The sequence below is a fragment of the Manis javanica genome, chromosome 5 (genome assembly GCF_040802235.1).
Source record: "Manis javanica isolate MJ-LG chromosome 5, MJ_LKY, whole genome shotgun sequence".
Classification (NCBI taxonomy): Eukaryota; Metazoa; Chordata; class Mammalia; order Pholidota; family Manidae; genus Manis; species Manis javanica.
The window spans coordinates 11,893,284-11,912,375 of NC_133160.1; the positions used below are offsets into that span (position 1 = coordinate 11,893,284).

A 19,092-nucleotide genomic window follows, 5' to 3' on the forward strand; every position below is an offset into this window, starting at 1 on the left:
CCGGGCATCTGGTAAAAGCTGTGGATCCTTTTCAGAATATTTTCCGATTCAATACATAGAAGAAAATACAGAGAATTACAAAGGAAGGGCATCATATCAAAATACAGTCATCAAAATACTTTATCAACTCTAACGTGTACGCTTCTTCACGCATTAAATAGCACAAGGTGGTGGTTATTCAGGTGATAACCGACAGGTTTGATAACTTTCACGGTTTGAAGTAATGCTGGCCTGAATGGTATCTTGTGATGTCTGTTGCTGTGATAAGATATGAAAGTATCTGTGGTATCAGGGACATCAGGTGGACACACGTGGCTGTGGTGTGTCGGCCTTCATTCTTGACGGAGATACTGGGTAGAGGATAATGAAGATAAATGAAGGTGTAGTTTTCCCTTCCAGGTTCATGGACTGCCGATTAAGAGCCCTTTCCTTGGGTGGTCTCATCCAGTCCCACTGCACTAAAGGCCATCTCAAAGGCTGACGATGCCCACATGTCTCCTCTCAGCCCAGACCTCCCCCCTGAGTCTGGACTCATCTCCAGCTGCCTGCCCTATCTGCACCTAGACCAGCATCTCAAGGCTGACATGTCTGACCCCAAGCTCTTTATCCTCAGCTCCCCGCACAGACCCTGCCCCCCCGCCCACGGTGCCCACTTCCTCAGTGATGGCAGATCTGCCCTTGGGACTCAGGCCAAAGACCTTGAAATTATCCTTGGCTCCTCTCACCTCTTCCCCGCACATCTAATCCATCAGCAAAGCCTGTTGGTTCCCCATGCAAAAATATAGCCTGAAACCAAGCAAGCAGTGCGCCCCCACTGGTCGGAACCATCCCTTTCTCTCCCCTGGACTACTGTGACCGCCTCCTGGAGTCCCACTTCCCTGCTGAGGACCGTTCTCAACTCGAGAATATAAGCTCTGTGAAGGTGCAGGTTTGGGTCAATTTATTCTGTTTTGTTCACTGGAATCCCTACTACCCAGACCATGGTAGGTAAGCCATGCTCTTCTAATGTTTAATGAATGAATGAATAGATAACATTATGGAAATAGTAAAAGCAGTAGTCAGCATTTTGGAGGCAGTTTTCCCTACGTTTTTCTCATTGAATCCTTCCCAACAACTTTGTCAGTCATATTATCCCCATTTTACAGTTGGGAAGACTGAGCTGGTGGGTAGAAACAGCTGGATTCAGCTCCAGAGCCCAAGCTCAACCTCCACCTCCACTGCCTCCCAGGATGAAATCATCCCTCTGCCTCCCACTTCTGGAAAAACTGGTCGAGATGATGACAGGGGCGTCTTCCTGTGTCCCCATGTTGATGCTTCAAGAAAGGCGAAGGGCTCAGCCTCCGGGAACGGCCTTCCCTGAGGAGCCCACGGCCAGGTGAACCCTGAAGGGCGGAGCGTGGGGAGATGACCTCGGTGTGGAATCTCCCTTGCCTGGAATGCTGGCAGGAAGCACCCCCAGGAGCACTGGGGGCCCATCTCTCAGGGAGGAAGGTCTGTTTGGCCTTGTTCCTGCCTCAGCCATTCGCGGTCCACTTGCTGTTCCCTTTTGCCCTCAAGAGTTCCCCTGCCTCTCCCGCCCCAGCAGGTGGGAAATGCTCTGGCCTTCGGTGACAGGGGTGTCATCTTGCTGAGAGGCGGGACAGGGTAGGAACCAGAAGCCAGACTAGAGGCAGACCGCCTGGGCTTGAGTCTGAGCCCTGCCGCTGACCAGCTGTGGAAAGTTGGGCAAAGAGGGATTTCACCACTCTGTGCCTCCGTTTCTCCAACTGTAAAATGGGGGCAGCATAGGTTTGGGGTTTTTTTTAACCCTATTGGGTTTTTGTAGAACCTCATTGTCATCTAACCCAGTGGTTCTCAAAGTGTGGCCCAGGGCCCCAGACCCTCAATGATTGTCAAGACAATACCAAGACACCACTTGCCTTTCACCTTGATTTCTTCAGGTCTATGGTATTTTCTACAGGGTATATAACATACTGGCAAGTTATCTAAAAAGGGTATTAAGAAACTCCTCCCCTTTCCACATGTGTACCTATGTGTGAGGTTGGATTTTTCATGAAACATGAGCAAAACAACATATCTCAACAGATTGGATGTAGAAATAGATATGAGAACCCAGATATCTTCTACTGTGCCAGATGTTAGAGAGATTTGCAGGCAAGTCCAACAGTATAGCTCTTCTCACTCATTTTGTTTTGGGAAAACATACTTATTTTAAAAAATAAACACTAACAAATAGGGTTATTACTAATAGCAACAATCTCTAGACATAACCGGAATGACCCAATGAGGTAACATTTGAGCAAATACCTGGGAAAGGTGAGGAAGTATCTGAGAAAGACGCTTCTTTCCAAGGGACAGCAAGGGCAAAGGGCCTGAGGCAGAAATGAACTTTGGGGGCTGAGAGGACTGGAGGCCACTGTGGCTGGAGCAGAACTGGTCACAACAAAGCAGGGGAGACAAGGTCAGGGAGGGAACAAGACAGGTCATACGGGACCTTGTAGGCCACGACAAGGACTCTGGATTGAGTTCAAGATGTGGAATCCCTGAAGGGTTTTGAGCAGAACTGTGTTTGTCAGATTTGTGATGGGACAGACTCCTTCTGCTTACCATGGGGATGGGGAGAGGGGGTGGTAGGGAGGGTCACGGGGGAGGCTTCAGCCAAAGAAGGTGGTGGCTGGGACCATCAGGTCACAGACATGGGAAGTGCCACGCTGAGTCTGTTCTGAGGGTAGAGCTATGGCGATGTATCATCCATGTATATGAAGGGTGGGGGGCGGGTGGTGAGCTGAGACCCTCCAAGGTTCGTGGTCTGAGCAACTGGCATTTACTGGAATCCTGGGAGAGAAGCAGGTTTAGTGGGGAGCCATCAAGAGTCTAGTTAGAAATGCCTGTTTGGCACCAAATGAATGGATGGAAGGAAAATCGGAAGTTTGTAACAGTCCAAAAGATACATTAAAATGTCAAAATGTGTGAAAGAGGCGTGCAGACCACTAGAAGTGAGATGTCATGAGGGGCAAAGACCCCTTGTCATTTTCCCGAACTCCTTACATGTGAAATGGAGTGGCTCATTCTGGGAAAGATAGATTTTCTGAAGCGTTCTAGTTCATTTTTCACTGACCTTTCTGAATTGCCTTGGCAAACATTGTTTATTGTCATTGGCCCGGCTCCACGCTCCGGCCCATCTTTGCTAATAGATGTGTGTCATGCTCAGCCGATGTCTTTGTGCAGCATAAACATCCTTGCCTGAGCTCATTACTGGAGTCTCAGAGGGGCCTTGGCGGATTCCAAGGCGGCATCCCATCTGGTTTCTAACAACCATTTTCATGTCTCCAGAGACCCGAGTTTTCATCCCCCTCCCTGAAAGGAAGCCGGCTGTATTTTGGGAACTCACAGTTCCTGTTTTTGGAGTTCTTGATGCCAGACGTGGCCTCGTGTTGCTGCTCCCACTTGCCAGGTGAAGTCACTGAGGCTTGGAGAGGCATGCTGCCTGGCCCCTGACTCTGGGAACCGAGCTCTGCAGAGCCACACTGCACCCCGAGACCCTCACAACTCGAAACCATCCCACTCGGGGTTTCTCAACCTTAGCACCACTGACACTTTGGAGTCAGATATTCTCTACTGGGGGCCATCCTGGGCACTGAGGGATGTTCGGCATCCTTCGCCGCCCCACCTACCAGATGCCAGTGGCACCCCCATCCCTAGTTGTGACAACCAAAAGTGTCTCCAGATATTGCCCAATGTCCCCTGGGGGCAGATGGCCCCAGTTGGCCTGATAGACGTTTGGTGTGCTCTGCACACACTCAGACTTCACGTTTACACCTCCCCCCGCCTCTGTTTACTCCTGTCCAATAAGCAGATTCTGCCTCCTAATAAAACACTTATGTGCCACTTCTCCAGCCCTCCTGCCTTCCAGGGAGGGTGCGAGGCTCAAGGCGCTGGAGAGGGGCAGCTGGGTGCTGTGTGGCCTGTGGGTCTAACCAAGTCCACGACCCCGTTGTTGTGTCAGCAGCTCCTACTGTGTGCCCACGCTTGGCCAGGCACCAGCCTGGGGCTGCAGCATCCAGAGATGGCCCCTGCCTCCTGAACCCAGCATGCTAGGTGGGGAGAGGGTGGTAAACAAGGAAAAACTCAAGGGGTTCTCTCAGAGAGCGCTGAGTACTCTGGGGAAGGCAAGTGGCCTGGTGAGCAGAGGGGCAGGTGGCTTCAGGCTGGGTGATCGGGGACAGCCCTTCTCACAGGGAGAAGGCAGCAGGAGGAACAGGTACAAAGTCCCTGAGCCCCGGTGGCTTTGGTGTGTTTCAAGGAACGGGAGGCCTGGAGTAGCCGGGAGGGAGTGAGCAGAGCCAAGGTGGGGGCAGCCATGGGCAGAGGGGCAGGACACGTGGCCGGGTCACCAAGAGAAATGGTGAGAAAGGTCTGGGGGGCACAGGGTCACTCTAGCCACCTGGGGGTGCCTGGGTATGGGAAGGGAAAGGAGGAGGCAGCAGGTCCAGGTGGGGCCATCTCCACCCTGAGCAAGGAAAGGAGAGTGAAGGGGGCAGGGCACGTTTCTGTCTCTTGGGACTCCATCACCCTGATGGCGTGCCTCTCGCATTTGGATTCCAGACGCTGGGTCTGAGGATTCAGGTTGCAGCTTCTGGGTCTCATCAGAGGGTCTTACAGAGCCCCACCCCTGTTTTCTGCCTTCTTGTCTGCTAGCTTGACATTCACAGAGTCCTGGGGTAGAGTCTGATTGGCTAAGCTCAGGCACGCACCGCCCCCTGGGTGGGAAAGGGCACCCTCCCTGACAGGTGCGACCTCTGTATTGGGAAGGAGCCGGGGGTGCTGCGGTCTTTTGAAAGAGTGTGTGTGTGCATGTGTGTTCATGCACGCATACATATATTGGCTCCAAAACGTGGGGCAAACTGCCAAATCAAAATGAATAAGTCTTTAGTGAAATAATTTATATTTGAATATAAATGATGAAATGTAGCATCATTCAACCAGCCAGCTCTGGCATATTTTGACTCTTAGTTATTTATCCATTATCTCTAATGTAGGATGTGGGCGGGAGTGGTGCGGGATGATGTGTGCTGAGACGTCAGTGTCCTTAAAAGAGCCCTGTTCCCAGTTCCACCCCAGATGGTCCGTGATGACAAAGAGGAAGTTCCCCAGAGGTGGCAGATGCTGTTGGTCCCACTGGCTGCCACTTGCTAGGCACTTAGGATGTGCCAGGTCCTATTTCATGTTCCTTACACATGATGGTAGGCCATGGCTTACTGTCATCTTTGCCTACAGAGGTACAGAGTCACCTGCCTGGAGTTCCACCATTGGGAGGTGGCAGGTCAGGGTTCAGACCCGGACAGTCTGGCTGCAGAGACATCTTGGCTGCTCTCCCAGATCTCCCAGAGAAAGGGGGATGGCTGCTGGGAAGTGCCAAACCACCATGGCCCCTGACTCCAGCCCAACCCACTGTCCAGTGCAAAGAGATGACCCTGCGGTTGCTGTGAGTGTCCAGTTGCCAGAACCTTCTGTCTCCCCGGTACCCAAAATGATGCCTCCACCTACCCTCCTGTGCCAGGCTTACAGCCAGTGAAATCTCAGGCTCAGGCGGCTGCAAGACAGCCTTCACAGACCACACATGCGGTGATCACGAGGCCAGTTGAGTTAGATTCGGGGCTGGGAGGGGTAACAGAGGGGCCTGGTTCTCCCCTCAGACTCCGAATGGTTCCCCAGCAGCACTTAATGCAGACAGATGGAGAGAGCAGCAGCCAGGAGGAGAAGCAGGAGCCGTGCTTCCCAACAAAGAGCTGCCTGCACAGGCCTTGTGGGCCAGGAGAGAGAGTTGGGGGGGGGGCCTTGGAGGTTAATAATCCCCTCAAAGTGAGTGGGGGTGGGGGGTGGATTCTGACATCTGCCCCTGCAGGGACTCCAGTAAACAAGGTATTAACAGAGCAGGAACTTGGCGAGAAAGGGGACCCACTGGTGATTATGAAACTCCAAGTAATATGTGTATGTATGTTCTCACAACACTTCCTGGGTACGTGCTGTGATTCTCCCCATTTTATAAGTGGAGAAACTGAGGTAGCAAGAGATCAAACGACTTGCCCAAGGACACATAGCTTTCCATGTTGTGAAGTATCTCCAGGAGCCCCTTTAAATGCGAAATGTTCTTCCAGAGCCATCTTTTTCATCACAACCACCTCTCCTCATTTATGTCCGTGACGGACTCTGCCTGCCTGCATGTCTGAAGTTTCCCTGCACGGTGAGCATCGACACTCCCGCGGTCAGCTCCGGCTCTTCCGTGACTCCTTTTACCTTTGACTCAAGTTTCAGTTCCAGCAAACTTCTTGTTTCTTGGCTGCCCTTTGGTCTCCGATGGCCCGTTCTCTCCTTGGATAATCCACTTTTGTAAAATGTCTTGTCAATTTATCACTGGGAGGCGAGGACGCAACACAACCACATGCGTTGCTGTCAGCGTGTGGCCTGAATAACAGATGTGCTGTGACTGGTCACAGACACACTGGGGAAGAAGTGCTGTGACCGGCCACCGATCCCAACATGCATCTGTGGTTTGCGCAGCGATGTGTGGACTTACAAGCTAGTGGTGAAGTTGGAACTTGGTGCAGTTACGGTTAATATACTGTGGTGGCTGGATTTGAACCATATTGTAGGTGGCTGGTGTGTTAATTTCCTAAGCTGGAAACTGACATTTGTACATATCAGGACCATGCAAAGCAAGGAGTGCCTGAAACTGGCTTCTCCCATTCTTGTCATTGCCACCTCTTTGCTGCATTGTTTTTGTACCATTCCTCATGCTGTGGAACCCTCGCTGCCCTGGCCCAGTTTGCAGTCTCTTCTTCTTCACTCGAGGTTACCACAGCCCTTTTCTTAAGTCCCAGAGGAGCCCTTCACCCCACACAGGGGATTTTGCTCTACACCAAGGGTTGGAAAACTTTGCCTGCAAAGGGCCAGATAGTAAATATTTGGGACTTGCAGCCACAGGGTCTGTGTTGCAACATCATACTCTGCCGTTGTAGTGTGCAGGCAGCCCCTAACTATATATAAACAAATGGGTGTGGCTGTGTTCCAATAAAACTATTTACAAAAGCAGGTGGCAGGCTGGATTTGGGTTGCCAGGCCCTGCTCTGCACTGAGCATCTCATCATCTTTTCCTTGGGTCTTTTACTTTCAGATGAAAGAACTCAGCTCAAACTGAGTTAAGCGAATAAAACAACAAAAGCGGGAGGCGGGGGGTGGGATTCACTGGTTTACAGAACTCGGGATTTCTCAACCTTAGCGCCCCTGACATTTTGGGCCAGGCAACTCTTTGTCCTGGAGGGCCCTCCTGTATTATAGGGTGTTTACTAGCGTCTCTGGCCTCTAGACGCCAGTAGCAACACACACACCCAGTTGTGAAAAAAATAATGTCCCACTGCCCAGTGTCTTGTGGTTGGGAACCACTAATATGACTAAAAATGCTAGCATTAGAGGTGGGTGGACCCAGGGACTCAAACCAGCATCTCTCCCTCTCTCTCTCTCTCTCTCCCTCCCTCCCTCCCTCTCTCTCTCTCTCTCTCTCTCTCTCTCTCTCTCTCTCCCCCTCTCCCCCTCCCTCCCTCCCTCTCTCTCTCTCTCTCTCTCCCTCCCTCCCTCCCTCTCTCCCTCCCTCCCTCCCTCTCTCTCTCTCTCCTCTATTCATCTTGCTCCCACGTCTGCTGTTCTTCCGTGTTGCTTCACACTCAGACTCTTGCCTCTTGGTGGCAAGATGGCTGCCAGCAGCTTCAAGCTTCTATCCCACAGCTCCAGGTCCTATGGAAGAACGTCTCTTTTCCAATACCTCCCTTTCCCATTGGCCCAACAGTAGCCAAAGGAGTGTAGTGCTAGGGTTGGCCAGACTAAGATTATGCATACAGCCCTGGAATCAGAAATTAAGATCAGCCTACCTGTATTTAAGTAAGGAAGTAGTGGTGTCCAAAGGACCACAGTCAGGACCAGGTGGGGATAACAAAAGTGTACAGTGCCAAGTGTAAATTCCACCCAGTGCCTGGCACACAGAGGCAGTAGGTGCTCTGTCCTCTCAGGTGGTGGCAGCCCTGCTTCATAGGGGCAGCTGCCAGCCAGCACGTTGTCAGTGGCCTTTCCTGGCCTGGCATTTAATTCCTCTTAATCTGCCTGCCAAGTTATTACTCCCCCGCACCCGCCCCCCATTTACTCTGCCTTTTGCACCATGCCTGCCACGAAAGCTCAGCGACTCCAAGCTCCAGCCCCCGACTTGGGCTGTATTTTTAATCTTGATTTTAATTCCAGCCCATTCTGCTGGTCGTATCTCCCAGCCCTGGAGCCCCAGGGCCCCTGCTAATTTGCTTCTCCCACCTCAACTGGTGCCTGAATAACCATTTTAAAACTGCCTTGGGGAAATCTAATCAAATGAGAGCAAAATCTAATTTGGTACTAAAAGCCTTTGACTGAAGCCCTGTTTTCTAGGGCCTTGTGGAGCCTGAATAATAAACTCTTTCTGGGTTTTTTTTAAGGGCTCGGGGGTTGGAGAGAGGAGAGGGATGTGAAAGGAGATTCCAGCAGAGGAAATAGCTCCGGACACTTTGACACCCATGGTGTTGGACAATAATGAGCCGGGGTGGACTGCCAAAGGCACCCCACCTCTCACACCCAAGAAATTCTTATCCCACCATCCTGGCCAAGAATTTAAGGTCTTTAGCATTCTAAATTGCATGTTCATCAGAAAGACCTTGGCCCGGATCTTCAACGACAGACCGCGGCCTCACAGGTCTGGGACTTGGGAGACCTGGAGGAGAACCCAGTTCCCCTGTGGGAGTTCAGTGAGCCTTTTCCTCCGGGCTTACGCCCACTCTCCGGCATACTGAGGGACGTCCTGTGCTGCTTGAATTACCTGTGGTCCCGGGTTCCTTTCAGAATGTGTGAAAAGCTGTGTGCATGTTTCTAGGAAAAATGCACACAAAATGCAAAATCTGTTATGTCCAATTTCAAGGGACTGCAGACCCTTTCTGCCGTCATGCTTTCTGTTGCTGCTTCTCATTATAGCCTCGAGACCCCACGTGATCTGGCCCCTCTGCCCTGTAACGTCATCTCCCCCGCTCACTAGCTTCCTTGTGTTCCTTAAATGCCCCGTTGTCCCTGCCTCAGGACTTTTGCACGTGCTAGTCCTTCTGCCTGGAGCTGTTTTCCTAGTATTCCCTTATTCCCTCTGGCTCATTCTCCTCATTCCTCAGAAGCCTTCCCTGACCACCCATCCCACAGTGCCTCTATTGGTCCATCTCTGGCCACTTTGTCTCATCATCATCCTTTATTTTCTTCATCACTGTTTTCACCAACACCATCTTTATCTGTCACAGCCCCCAATCAGAATAGCCCCGTGAGGCAGGGAGCCTGCTGGTCTCATTCACTGCTGTGTTTCCAGCTCCTGGCATACCATAGGGGCTTAATAAGTAGCTGTTGAATGGCTACATGAACCCATACATGCCCAGGGCAGTGTTACCCCAAATTCAGCAATTTCGGAGTGCCACCATCATGATTTTTACCATGCCTGGCAACAGTGATTCCATTATTAATATTTTTCTCTCAGTTGTTTCAAAGGAAACTTGTACATCACCACCAGTATTATTTGCCTATATGAATAGAAGGTGTTGGAGCTCTCGGGGGGCAGGGGGACGCCTATGAAATTTCACCTTTTTCCTGTTGAAGTTCTGAACCAATTGAGAACTAAAAGAGTCAGTCAGCAGATGGAGAGCTGAAATAGCACTTTGATGAGTCTGATAAAAGCTGGGTTTGAGGGCATGTGGGCTTCCAGATGCTAACCTGCAGAGCTGAGCAGGCTTCCCTTCTGAGCCAGGCCCACACCTCTTTCCTCCTCACCCCCCAAGAGCAAGTCCCCTGAAAATAAGCATTCCTTGAGGGCAGTTCACTCCCTAAAGGAAAGGCAAAGGAATGATGGGGTTACATATGCCCAGCTTGTCCCCCAAACCCACAGGTCATATATGCTAGCAGTCAGCGGCTACAGCCCATGGGTGAAATCTGGCCCTTCACATGTTTTTGTAAATAAATTTTATTGGGACAACGCCACACCCATTTGTTTATGCATTATCTGTGACTGATTTCTGTAACTGTTGAATCGGTGCAGACTGACCCACAAAGCCTAGAATATTTACTACCTAGGCCTTTACGGGAATGTTTGCTGCCTCCTGCTGTGTGTCATTCTTCCCCCAGGAGGAGGAGCTGGAGAGAGTGGAGAGAGGCTGGGATGTTACCAGAGTAGAACTCCCTGCATACGCAGCAACGCCTCAGACATGAGGAGTGAAGTCCTTGAGGCTTAGAAGATCTTGTCTCCTGGACCATACTTATTCTCTAGGAGCCTTCTTAGCACTCCCAGTGTGGTATTTTACTGAGGAGCAGGACGTGTGGACTTCTTTAGATCAGGGTTTCTCAACTCCAAACCGTTGGCACTTTGTGCTGGATAATTCTCTGCTGGGGGTGTCTTGTGCATTGTAGGTGTTTAGCAGCATTGCTGGCCTCCACCCACTAGTGCCAGTAGCGCCCCCCAGTTGGGACAAAACCAAAAATGTCTGCAGACCTCGCCAAGTGTCTCCGGAGGAGCAAAACCACCCCAGGCTGACAGCCGTTGCTCTGAGGGATGCATCAGCAGTGTCTGAACATGCCGTGTTCTGGAGAAAGTCAGGCCTTCAGCTTGCCTGGTACTCTGATGCAGCCTCTTATTCCAGCCAGCATCTCAATCCTTTACACCCCAACCCCCAGCCAGGGACACACGGTCACTGTTTAATTGGACACCCACCACTTAATTACATGTCACTCTCTAAACACTGGCCGTTGCTCAGGACCCAGAGCTGGGCAGACTGTTTCCCGTGCCCTCCTCTGCGGGGGTGCCAGGGCTCTTGCTGTTTATTTTTGCTCTGCTCTCCATGCACAGGAGGCTCCATCCTGGGCCTTGTCCCAAGGTTGCTCAGGACCCTCCCTTCCTGCTTTCACCTCTCCTGGTGCCCAGATCCTTCCAGGTGTCCCATCACCCCTTCCCTGGAGCACTCGCCTGCTGGCCCTGCATGGGTGGGTGGGTGGGGGGATTTCATGGCTTGCTCCCCTTGGCTGGACTGGAATCCGCTGCTTGGGTCCCAAGGAGGACTTCCTACTCCTGGGCAGTGCCAGCCACCCCCACGTCTCTAGGAGAACGGCCACAGCTCTCCATGCTGTCTCGAGGTTCTGAGTGGAGGGATCCGTCTTACCCTCTAGGGACATCAAGGGCCGGCCTCAGCCCCTCCAATGGATGCCCACCTCCCCTGGCTGCCTCTTCTCACCTCATGCTCTGAACTGACACCCACTGAACGCTCACCATTTGTCAGTGCGGCGCTAAGCACTCTGCTTGTGAGGTCTCCTTAAATCTCATGTGTCCTCAAGCTCTCAGTGATAGTTCTGGAATGTCTCAGGACCCTAGTATCCTCATCTGACAGAGAGGGCTGGCAAAGGGTGCCTCTCTCCCTCGGGAGAGCTCTCACAGATTTTTCCACTTAAAAATGGCTTTAGAGGTTAATTATTAAAAACCATACATGCTCACTGTAAAGAAAAAAACATATCACAGGGGAAATCTTGTGTGTTCCCTCATCACCCACAGAGTTTTTTGGTTTATCCCCTTCCAGATGAATCAAGGGTGCTCTCGATTTTTAAAGGCGGCGCCCCTGGTGGTGGCAGCATGCATGCGGGAAGTGTGCTGGTGCTGAATGCCCACCCAGCTCAGTGGAGTTTCACCAACTGAACCGCCCGTGTTCCAGCAGGAAGCGGAACAAGGCCATCACCCAGGAAGCCCCAGGGCCTCTTCCCACCCTCCTTCCCATGTCCAGTGATAACCACTGCTTTCCTTTCCAACGCCACAGATGTGTTATGGCTGGTTTTGAATTTCATATAAGTGAGATCATACAGTGGGCGCTCTCATACCTGGTGTATTTCTCTGAGCATTCCTAGGTTGTTGAGACGCATCCATGTGATTGAAGTTGGCACTGGTTCTTCCATCCCCTTCTTTGCTGTATTCCATTACATAAATACACAGCAATGTAGTCAGGCATCCTTTTGGTGGACATCTGATTTGTTTCTAGATGTTTCCTATTGTGAATAGGGCTGCCCTGAGCATGTCCTGCACATGACTTTTGGTGAATGTATGAATGCTTTACTGTTGACTAAATACCCAGGATTCAAATCACCAAGTAGGAAGGTATGAATAGGTTGAAGGTTAGCAGACCTGCCAATCATTTTTCCACAGTGGTTGGACCGGTTTGCAGGTCCACCTGCAGTGGATAAGAATTCCAGTTGCTCCACGTCCCCACCAACAGTTGGTGTTGAATGTTAGCCATTCTGGCCACCGTGTAGTAGATAGAATCCAAGGGTTCCATAAAGTTGAATGGGGAAAAACGACATTATTTTCACTAACCTCCAACTGACACATAGCATTGGCCTCAATTAAGAACAGAGACCACAAACCACAGTCACTAACGTTGTTAGGATGAAGTTAGGGCAGTCTCTTCAGTCTCTCACTTTGAATATAAAAAATCACTAATATTTTAATATCCCACTGCAATGCTTGCAGATATTGCAAAGTGAAATATTTTCACTTATCCTGTCTTTGAAATTATCGCTCTCTGCAAAGTCTTGCTTTTAATATCTTAACTTTAAAAATGGGCACATACTATATGGCAGATTCTTAATATTTTGAGAACTTTATTTCAAAATAATGGATTTTCTCTGTGCTCCTATGTGTTATTTTACTCCCTACAAAAACATTTGAGAAGAGGGTCATCGGCCTCACTTGCTCGCCAAAGGGCCCCACCGCTCAGAGGGGACGCTGTGTGCAGTCCTTGGGCACGTGCTAGTCAGGTGACAGAGGAGAGTTTTGCTCTCTGCTTTCTCACGTGGCCTTCAACCCCTCTTCCCCACCCCCCAGCTTTCTTCGGGAAGTACCTTAATGAGTACAACGGCTCCTATGTGCCACCTGGCTGGAAGGAGTGGGTCGGCCTCCTTAAAAACTCCCGGTTTTATAACTACACGCTGTGCCGGAACGGGGTGAAGGAGAAGCACGGCTCTGACTACTCCAAGGCAAGTACCCCCCTTCCCTGGCTTGGCGGGGGGCGGGGGGCTCAGCCGTTCGGAGGGCCACATGGGGGCCAGTGACCTGGTGCCGATCGTGGCACTGCCTTAAGCGTGGGCCTTGTGCAGCTTGCTTACGTCCTCTGCTTCTCAGCTGTTACATCTCCCAAATAATAGTCTCTGTTTCTGAGAGTATTGCTGACATTTTGCTGACGCAGAATATTCTCACAGAAAGTGTGCATACAGAGTGCACCGTTCAGTGCATTTTCACAAACTGATCAGGCATGTAACCAGCGCGCAGGTAGGTCAAGAAGCAGAACGTCACCACGAGCCCCAGAAGTCCCCTCACGTAACTCCTTCCGCCCAACCCCCCCCGGCCACCCGCAGGGGTACCCGCTGCTCAGACCAACAGCATCATTGATTCATTCTGTATCTGGCTGCTTTTGCTTCACAGTGTGTTGAGATTCGCCCATGTCGTCCCGTGTATAGATCTTCCTCCTTGTGTAGCTCCCAGGTGTGACTGGATCACAGTTTTTTCCAGTGTCGTAGCTTTTCTGGTCCTGATTTTTTTCACTGAAGGTGAACTGCATAGTTCTTAAGAGGATAACTCAGGGAACTTTCTCATGTGTTTGCATCTGTTTAACGGCCGCCCAGATAAAGATAGGAGCATTTCCAGCCCCCTGAAGCCTCCCTCGTACACCTTTCCAGTCAAAGCTCCCACCCCAGAGGTCCCCTCCATTCTGACTTCTCTCACTGTAGATGGGTTTTTCCTATTCTAGAACTTCACATAAACGGAACCATACAGTATGTGCTCTTTTGTGTCTGGCTTTTTCCACTTAGCTTAATGTCTGTGAGATTCATCCACGTGCTTGCATGTATCAGCAGTGTTTTTATTGCTGACTACTATTTTATTGTATAGACAAAGGGTACTTATCCATTCAATGGCTGACAGATTTTTTAGTTGTCTCTAGTTTGGGTCTATTACGAATTAAAACGGTGAACATCCTTACACATGGTTGTGGGTAGACACATGTACCCATTTCTTTTGGTTTTACACCTGGAGCAGAGTTGCTGGGACCTATGATATGGAACATGGTTGAGCTAGTTGACAGGGCCAGCAGAAGAAATGTATAAGGGTTCCAGTGGCTCCAAATTCCTCATCAACACTGGTATTATCTTTTTCATTATAGCCATTTTGCTGGGGTGTAGTGGTATTTTATTGTGGTTTTACCACAAAGGTTTTTGAGGTGACATGAGTATATGGAGCATTAGAAGAGCCCCTGGCGCATAGTAAATACTCGGTACATATTAGTTCAGATCAGGACAGCACAATTCTCTGTAAAGAGCTGTATAATATTTTAGGCATTATAAGCCATACAGTTTCTGTTACAACTACTCAAGTCTGCCATTGTAGTGCAGAGCAGCCATAGATAATATGTAAATGAATAAACATGGCCGTGTTCCAATAAAATTTTATTTACAGAAACAGGCAGTGGGCCTCATTTGGCCCACAGGCTATAGTTTGCTGACTCCTGGCTTAGGTAATGATGTTGATGGTGATGACGATAAGAATAAAAGACTGAAAGTGATGTTTCATCCAAACTTTCCATTAAAAAGATGTATTATCTGGAGATTAGCAAATATTCCAGACCCAACTAAATCTTCAAAGTCAGCTCTAACATTCCCACCCCCACCCCCACCCCCACAGCTGATACATTCTTTATCCAGACTGTCAAATCCATCCCTCTCTCTTCCCTACTACCACTGCCACCAGCCCTGTGGGTGTGTGGGTGTGCACATGTACACACATCAGCCCTGTCTCCTATTATGTCATCCCCAGTATGAGCCATTTCAGCCAGACTAGCTTTGTCCATTATTACAACCATCTCAAAATGTTTCCTAGCACTTGCCTGCCCTGAATTTACCCAAGTCATATCCATTTTTTCTTCCATGAAGGCTTCCCAAGTACCCCAGGATTTATCATTTCTTGAATCAGACTAGCCTCTTTCATTCTTTGTAAAACTCAACTTTTCAGTTGTTTGTTGAAGAGGAACCTTAGTGGTTTATTTAAATGACCCAGCATTAATGGCATCAGACATGGGTGGATCCAGGGGCTCAAATAAAATCTTCAGGCAATGATTTTTCTTTCTTCTGTTTTCTTCTTGGCCCCATTCACAGATTGTCTGTCTGTCTGTCTGTCTGTCTGTCTGTCTGTCTGTCTCTCTCTCTCTCTCTCAGATCCCTCCCTCCCTGTCCTCCCCACCACCCAGCAATATGGCATCCTCCATCCTCTCAGCCACCTGCCCACCACTCCTGAGCCGGAGGTGGGGAAAGTTGGAGCCTTACCCTAGAGCCAGACCGGTCAGTATGTGCTAAGAATACAGGCCCAGATAAAAATGGACAGTTTCTGCTTGAAGAAAGCTGACTAGCCTAAGAAAGCTCAATAGCTTTCAGGCCCTTTCCCACTCCCCCTCTGGAAACACCAGCACATTTGGGAATCCCTCCTACCTTTGACAGGTAAACCACACTGATGTGTCCCCTTACTGGATCTGATCAGTTCAGGGCCCAGGTGGCAGAAACCACATGACGACACCTCGGAAGCACCCTCTGCTCCCAGCCCATGTCTCACTCCGCACCGGGTTGGCCGCCATTACCTCCCAGGTGAATTAGTTCCATAGTCCTGGTGTGGGAACTTAGTGACCCTGCTGGACTCCTTGGAATTATAAAGTTTCTTGGGGCTGAACATTCCATTTCTCTCCTCCCAGCCTGAGCGCAGGCAGATTCTCCAATACCTAGAAAAATTCACTCCCTCCTTGTTAAAATTCCTCACATGTCCACGCCTGGTCACCAAGCAGCGCTGTGATCAAGTTATCCAGGGTCGCTCAGAGCCCTCGGGGCTGAGGATGGGGACACGCAATGGCTGCTATTTTGCCCCATTTCCTGCCGCACACACATCTCCCCCTGTGAGTGAGAGGGCTTTGGTGACAGAGATGGAAAGCAGAGGCCTCGGAATAGGGTGGGACCATCTGTTTGGGGTCAGAGCTGGCTCAGGCCCAAGGTTCAAATCCTGAGGGTAACAGCAGGTGGTGGGAGCTGGAGCGCTGGAAAGGGGCAGGAAGGAGCTCAGAGCTTCCAGCCCAGGCAGAGCCGGGAGCCCGTGCCTGGGCCCCACAGTCTGGGAGATGAGATGCCCCCGCCAGGGCAGAGCGCCATTGCTGGCCTCTGGCCTTGGCGGGGAGCCCAGGTGGGGAGGAGGCTGTTGCTCTTCGCAAGCTCCCCTCCGAAGGCCCTGTGAGGACCCTGTCCTGTGTCACAGACCCCTAAGGTGGGCAGACAGCATGAGAGGGGTCCTGATGGCAGGGTGGGAAGAGGCAGCAGTGAAGAGAAAAGGGTGTTGCTGGCAAGCGCTAATGGCCGAAGAAGGTTGGAGAAGGCAAGACAGGTAGCAGAAGGCTGACAGGAGTTCTGGTGGGGGAGCAGGGCAGCCCAGGTCCTGGGGGAGCTCTGAGGAAATGGCACTCTGGGAACCCGCGCGCGCGCGCGCGCCCTTCAGCGCAGCCTTTGCGCTCTCTGTCCTGGAGAAGCCCCCCCTCGTGGGCAGAAGCGGGCAGCGCTGGACTGGAGGTCGCAGCTATCTGTTTTTCTTGAAAAAAGTCAACAAAGAAAATGCCACTGATACAGGAAATGACTAAATGACCATGAAGCATCCCTACCCTGGAGGATTCTGGAAAAAGCCAAGGGAATCTGTGGGTAAAGTCATCAGAAAGGCTCAGGCTGAGTGGAGGAGCCAGTGCAGAACTCCAGGTGTGGGAGGAAGAAAGGTTTGTGCACGCCTGCTGCAAACCACCGTGTACTCCTCTCATTAATAATTCTGTTTGTATGAAAAAAACGGAGCAGACAGAAAAGATGAAGGCCTGAGCACTAGCTGTGGGTTGCATTGCTTTTAGCTTTGTGACCCCAGTTTACCCATTTGTAAAATGGGCATGAAGCCCACCTCCCAAAGTTGCTGTGAAGGTCAACTGAACCAATGTATGAGCACCATAAGAGCCAGTGTTCACTGGTGCCAGGCTATTTGCTAATAAGTGCTTTCTGCACGTAGCAATTCTTTGCCAAATGCTCACATCGCCATCTGAAGAAGGGACTGTTACATGCCCATTTTTTTAGATGCATCAGCCAAGCTGCAGAAAGATGAGTGGTTCACCCTCAGCTAACAGGTGACAGAGCTGGGATGTGGACCCAGGGATGTCTGACTCCAAAGCCCTCCGCTTCATGAAATATGATTGCCCTTTAAAGGGATGTGACTTTCTGGAACACAAACTGCTGTGGAAGCCCTGTGGGCAAGACGTCAGCATCCTGACTTGGAGTGAAAGCTACACAGATCTCTGGGAGGGGGCCAGTGGCTCAGGAAAGGAGACCCTCTGTTGCTGATAGTAGGCTTGCCAACTGAAGAAAAAACCATAAGGTTATCTTGGTGGCTACCCCTGGGGCAGAGGAGTTTCCTTCCCTGCCCCCCACCCTTCACACCAGGTGTCAGGGAGCAAAGCCAGCAGCCCTGTGGTGCTCACGCCGGGCTTTCCACACCAAAAATTTACCAGGTCCAGGGAGCCACTAGGCTCCAGTCTGGGGAGAGGCCCTGGACATGCGGAGTGAACTGGCTTGTCTCGCCCACGTTCAAACACAAGGCAGAAACACAGGCTTCCATGGGGCAAAAGTGTGAGCAGCTCCCAGGAGACACCTGTGCACAGGTTTTTCCCACAACATGGCTCTGAGCAGGAAGAAAAGCTTCCCGCCACGTCAGCCTCACTGTGCGCCGATGCCTGTCCTGACAGTCTCTGTCCACGCCCCCAGCACCCAGAGGGGTCCTCGGTGAGGGAACACCTGCCCACCCCTCCTCCTCACCTCTCTAATAGGACTGCTCTTCGGGGCCCTCCACAGGACTGGGAGTGCCACGGGGACAGGGACCTGCAGCCCCAACCCTCAGGGAGCCCAGCACCCTACGAACAGGCACCCAGGAGGAAACGGTGGCCACATGCCTGAGAAGTGGGGCAGGAAGACAAGTGCCAGCCAGTCGCTGAGCCCCCAGCCCCCAGAGCATACCCTGCCCCCCACCTCCATCCTGAGAAAGCCCCCTGCTGAAAGCCTAGCTGAGGGAACCAGATGCTTCTGCCCAGAGCCACAGGCCGGTGGACTCCTCTGATGCCCTGCGGTTCCTGCTGGCTCACTGGTCAGAGTCAGTCAGTGGAGGTCAGGATCCGGGTCTCTCCCAGCTCTGGCTGCTAAGCTCTGGGCCATCCCCAGAGCCCCGGTATCGCCAGGCACTGCAGTCGTGGCCGGGGGCACGCCAGGGGAGCCCTGGCTCCCGAGTTCCTAGGGGTGCCCGTGTCACCTAGGAGAGGCCAGGGGGCCTGGCCTGGGGATGAAGGGGACAGAGAAGGGCGCTCCTCATGCTCCTCCCACCTGTCTCACTGCTCCCATTAACAACTCTGAATCTAACTCCTTCCTCATGGCACCAGGCACCCAGCTCAGTTTGTGCAGAGCTGAGCTCAGGTTTGCACCCTCGCCTGACATTCTCTTCCTCCTGGACCCCCATCTCTCTGCCCTCCTCCCAAACCAAAAATCATGGTAGGGGGCCTAACTGTCCCCTCTTACATATACCATATCTAGCCAGTGCACATAGATCATCTATTGAGTCTGCCCCCAGCCATCACTGGATAGTGCCACCGCCACCCTCGCCCAGGCCCCTTGTCCTTCACTCTGACACCTGGACTTGACCAAAGTATTCAAGTGGCCAGAGAGAGGGATGGCGTGTTCTTATTGGCTAGCCGCGGGCCCACTGCTGAAGGATGGTGTTGCGTCCTCCAATCCACGTGGATAGATGGGGGTGGGGTGCAGGTGCAAGTGTCAGACATCAGTGCCGGGGGCCCGGTGCAGCCAGTAGCCTAGGAGTGGCTTTGAGGAGGACTTGGAATGGTGGGTGGCTCTCAGTCATGC

At 51.4% G+C, this 19,092-nt stretch overlaps 1 protein-coding gene across 8 annotated transcripts in view; it reads left to right on the forward strand.

The window, feature by feature from the left end:
* The window catches only part of SULF2 (sulfatase 2), a 111,240-nt gene that overhangs the window by 61,266 nt on the left and 30,882 nt on the right, over positions 1-19,092 (forward strand). For all 8 annotated transcript variants that reach the window (XM_073236479.1, XM_073236480.1, XM_073236481.1 and 5 more), the window contains one exon: positions 12,959-13,110. In XM_073236479.1, coding sequence (XP_073092580.1) covers positions 12,959-13,110 — 152 coding nt within the window. The remainder of the gene's footprint in view (positions 1-12,958; positions 13,111-19,092) is intronic.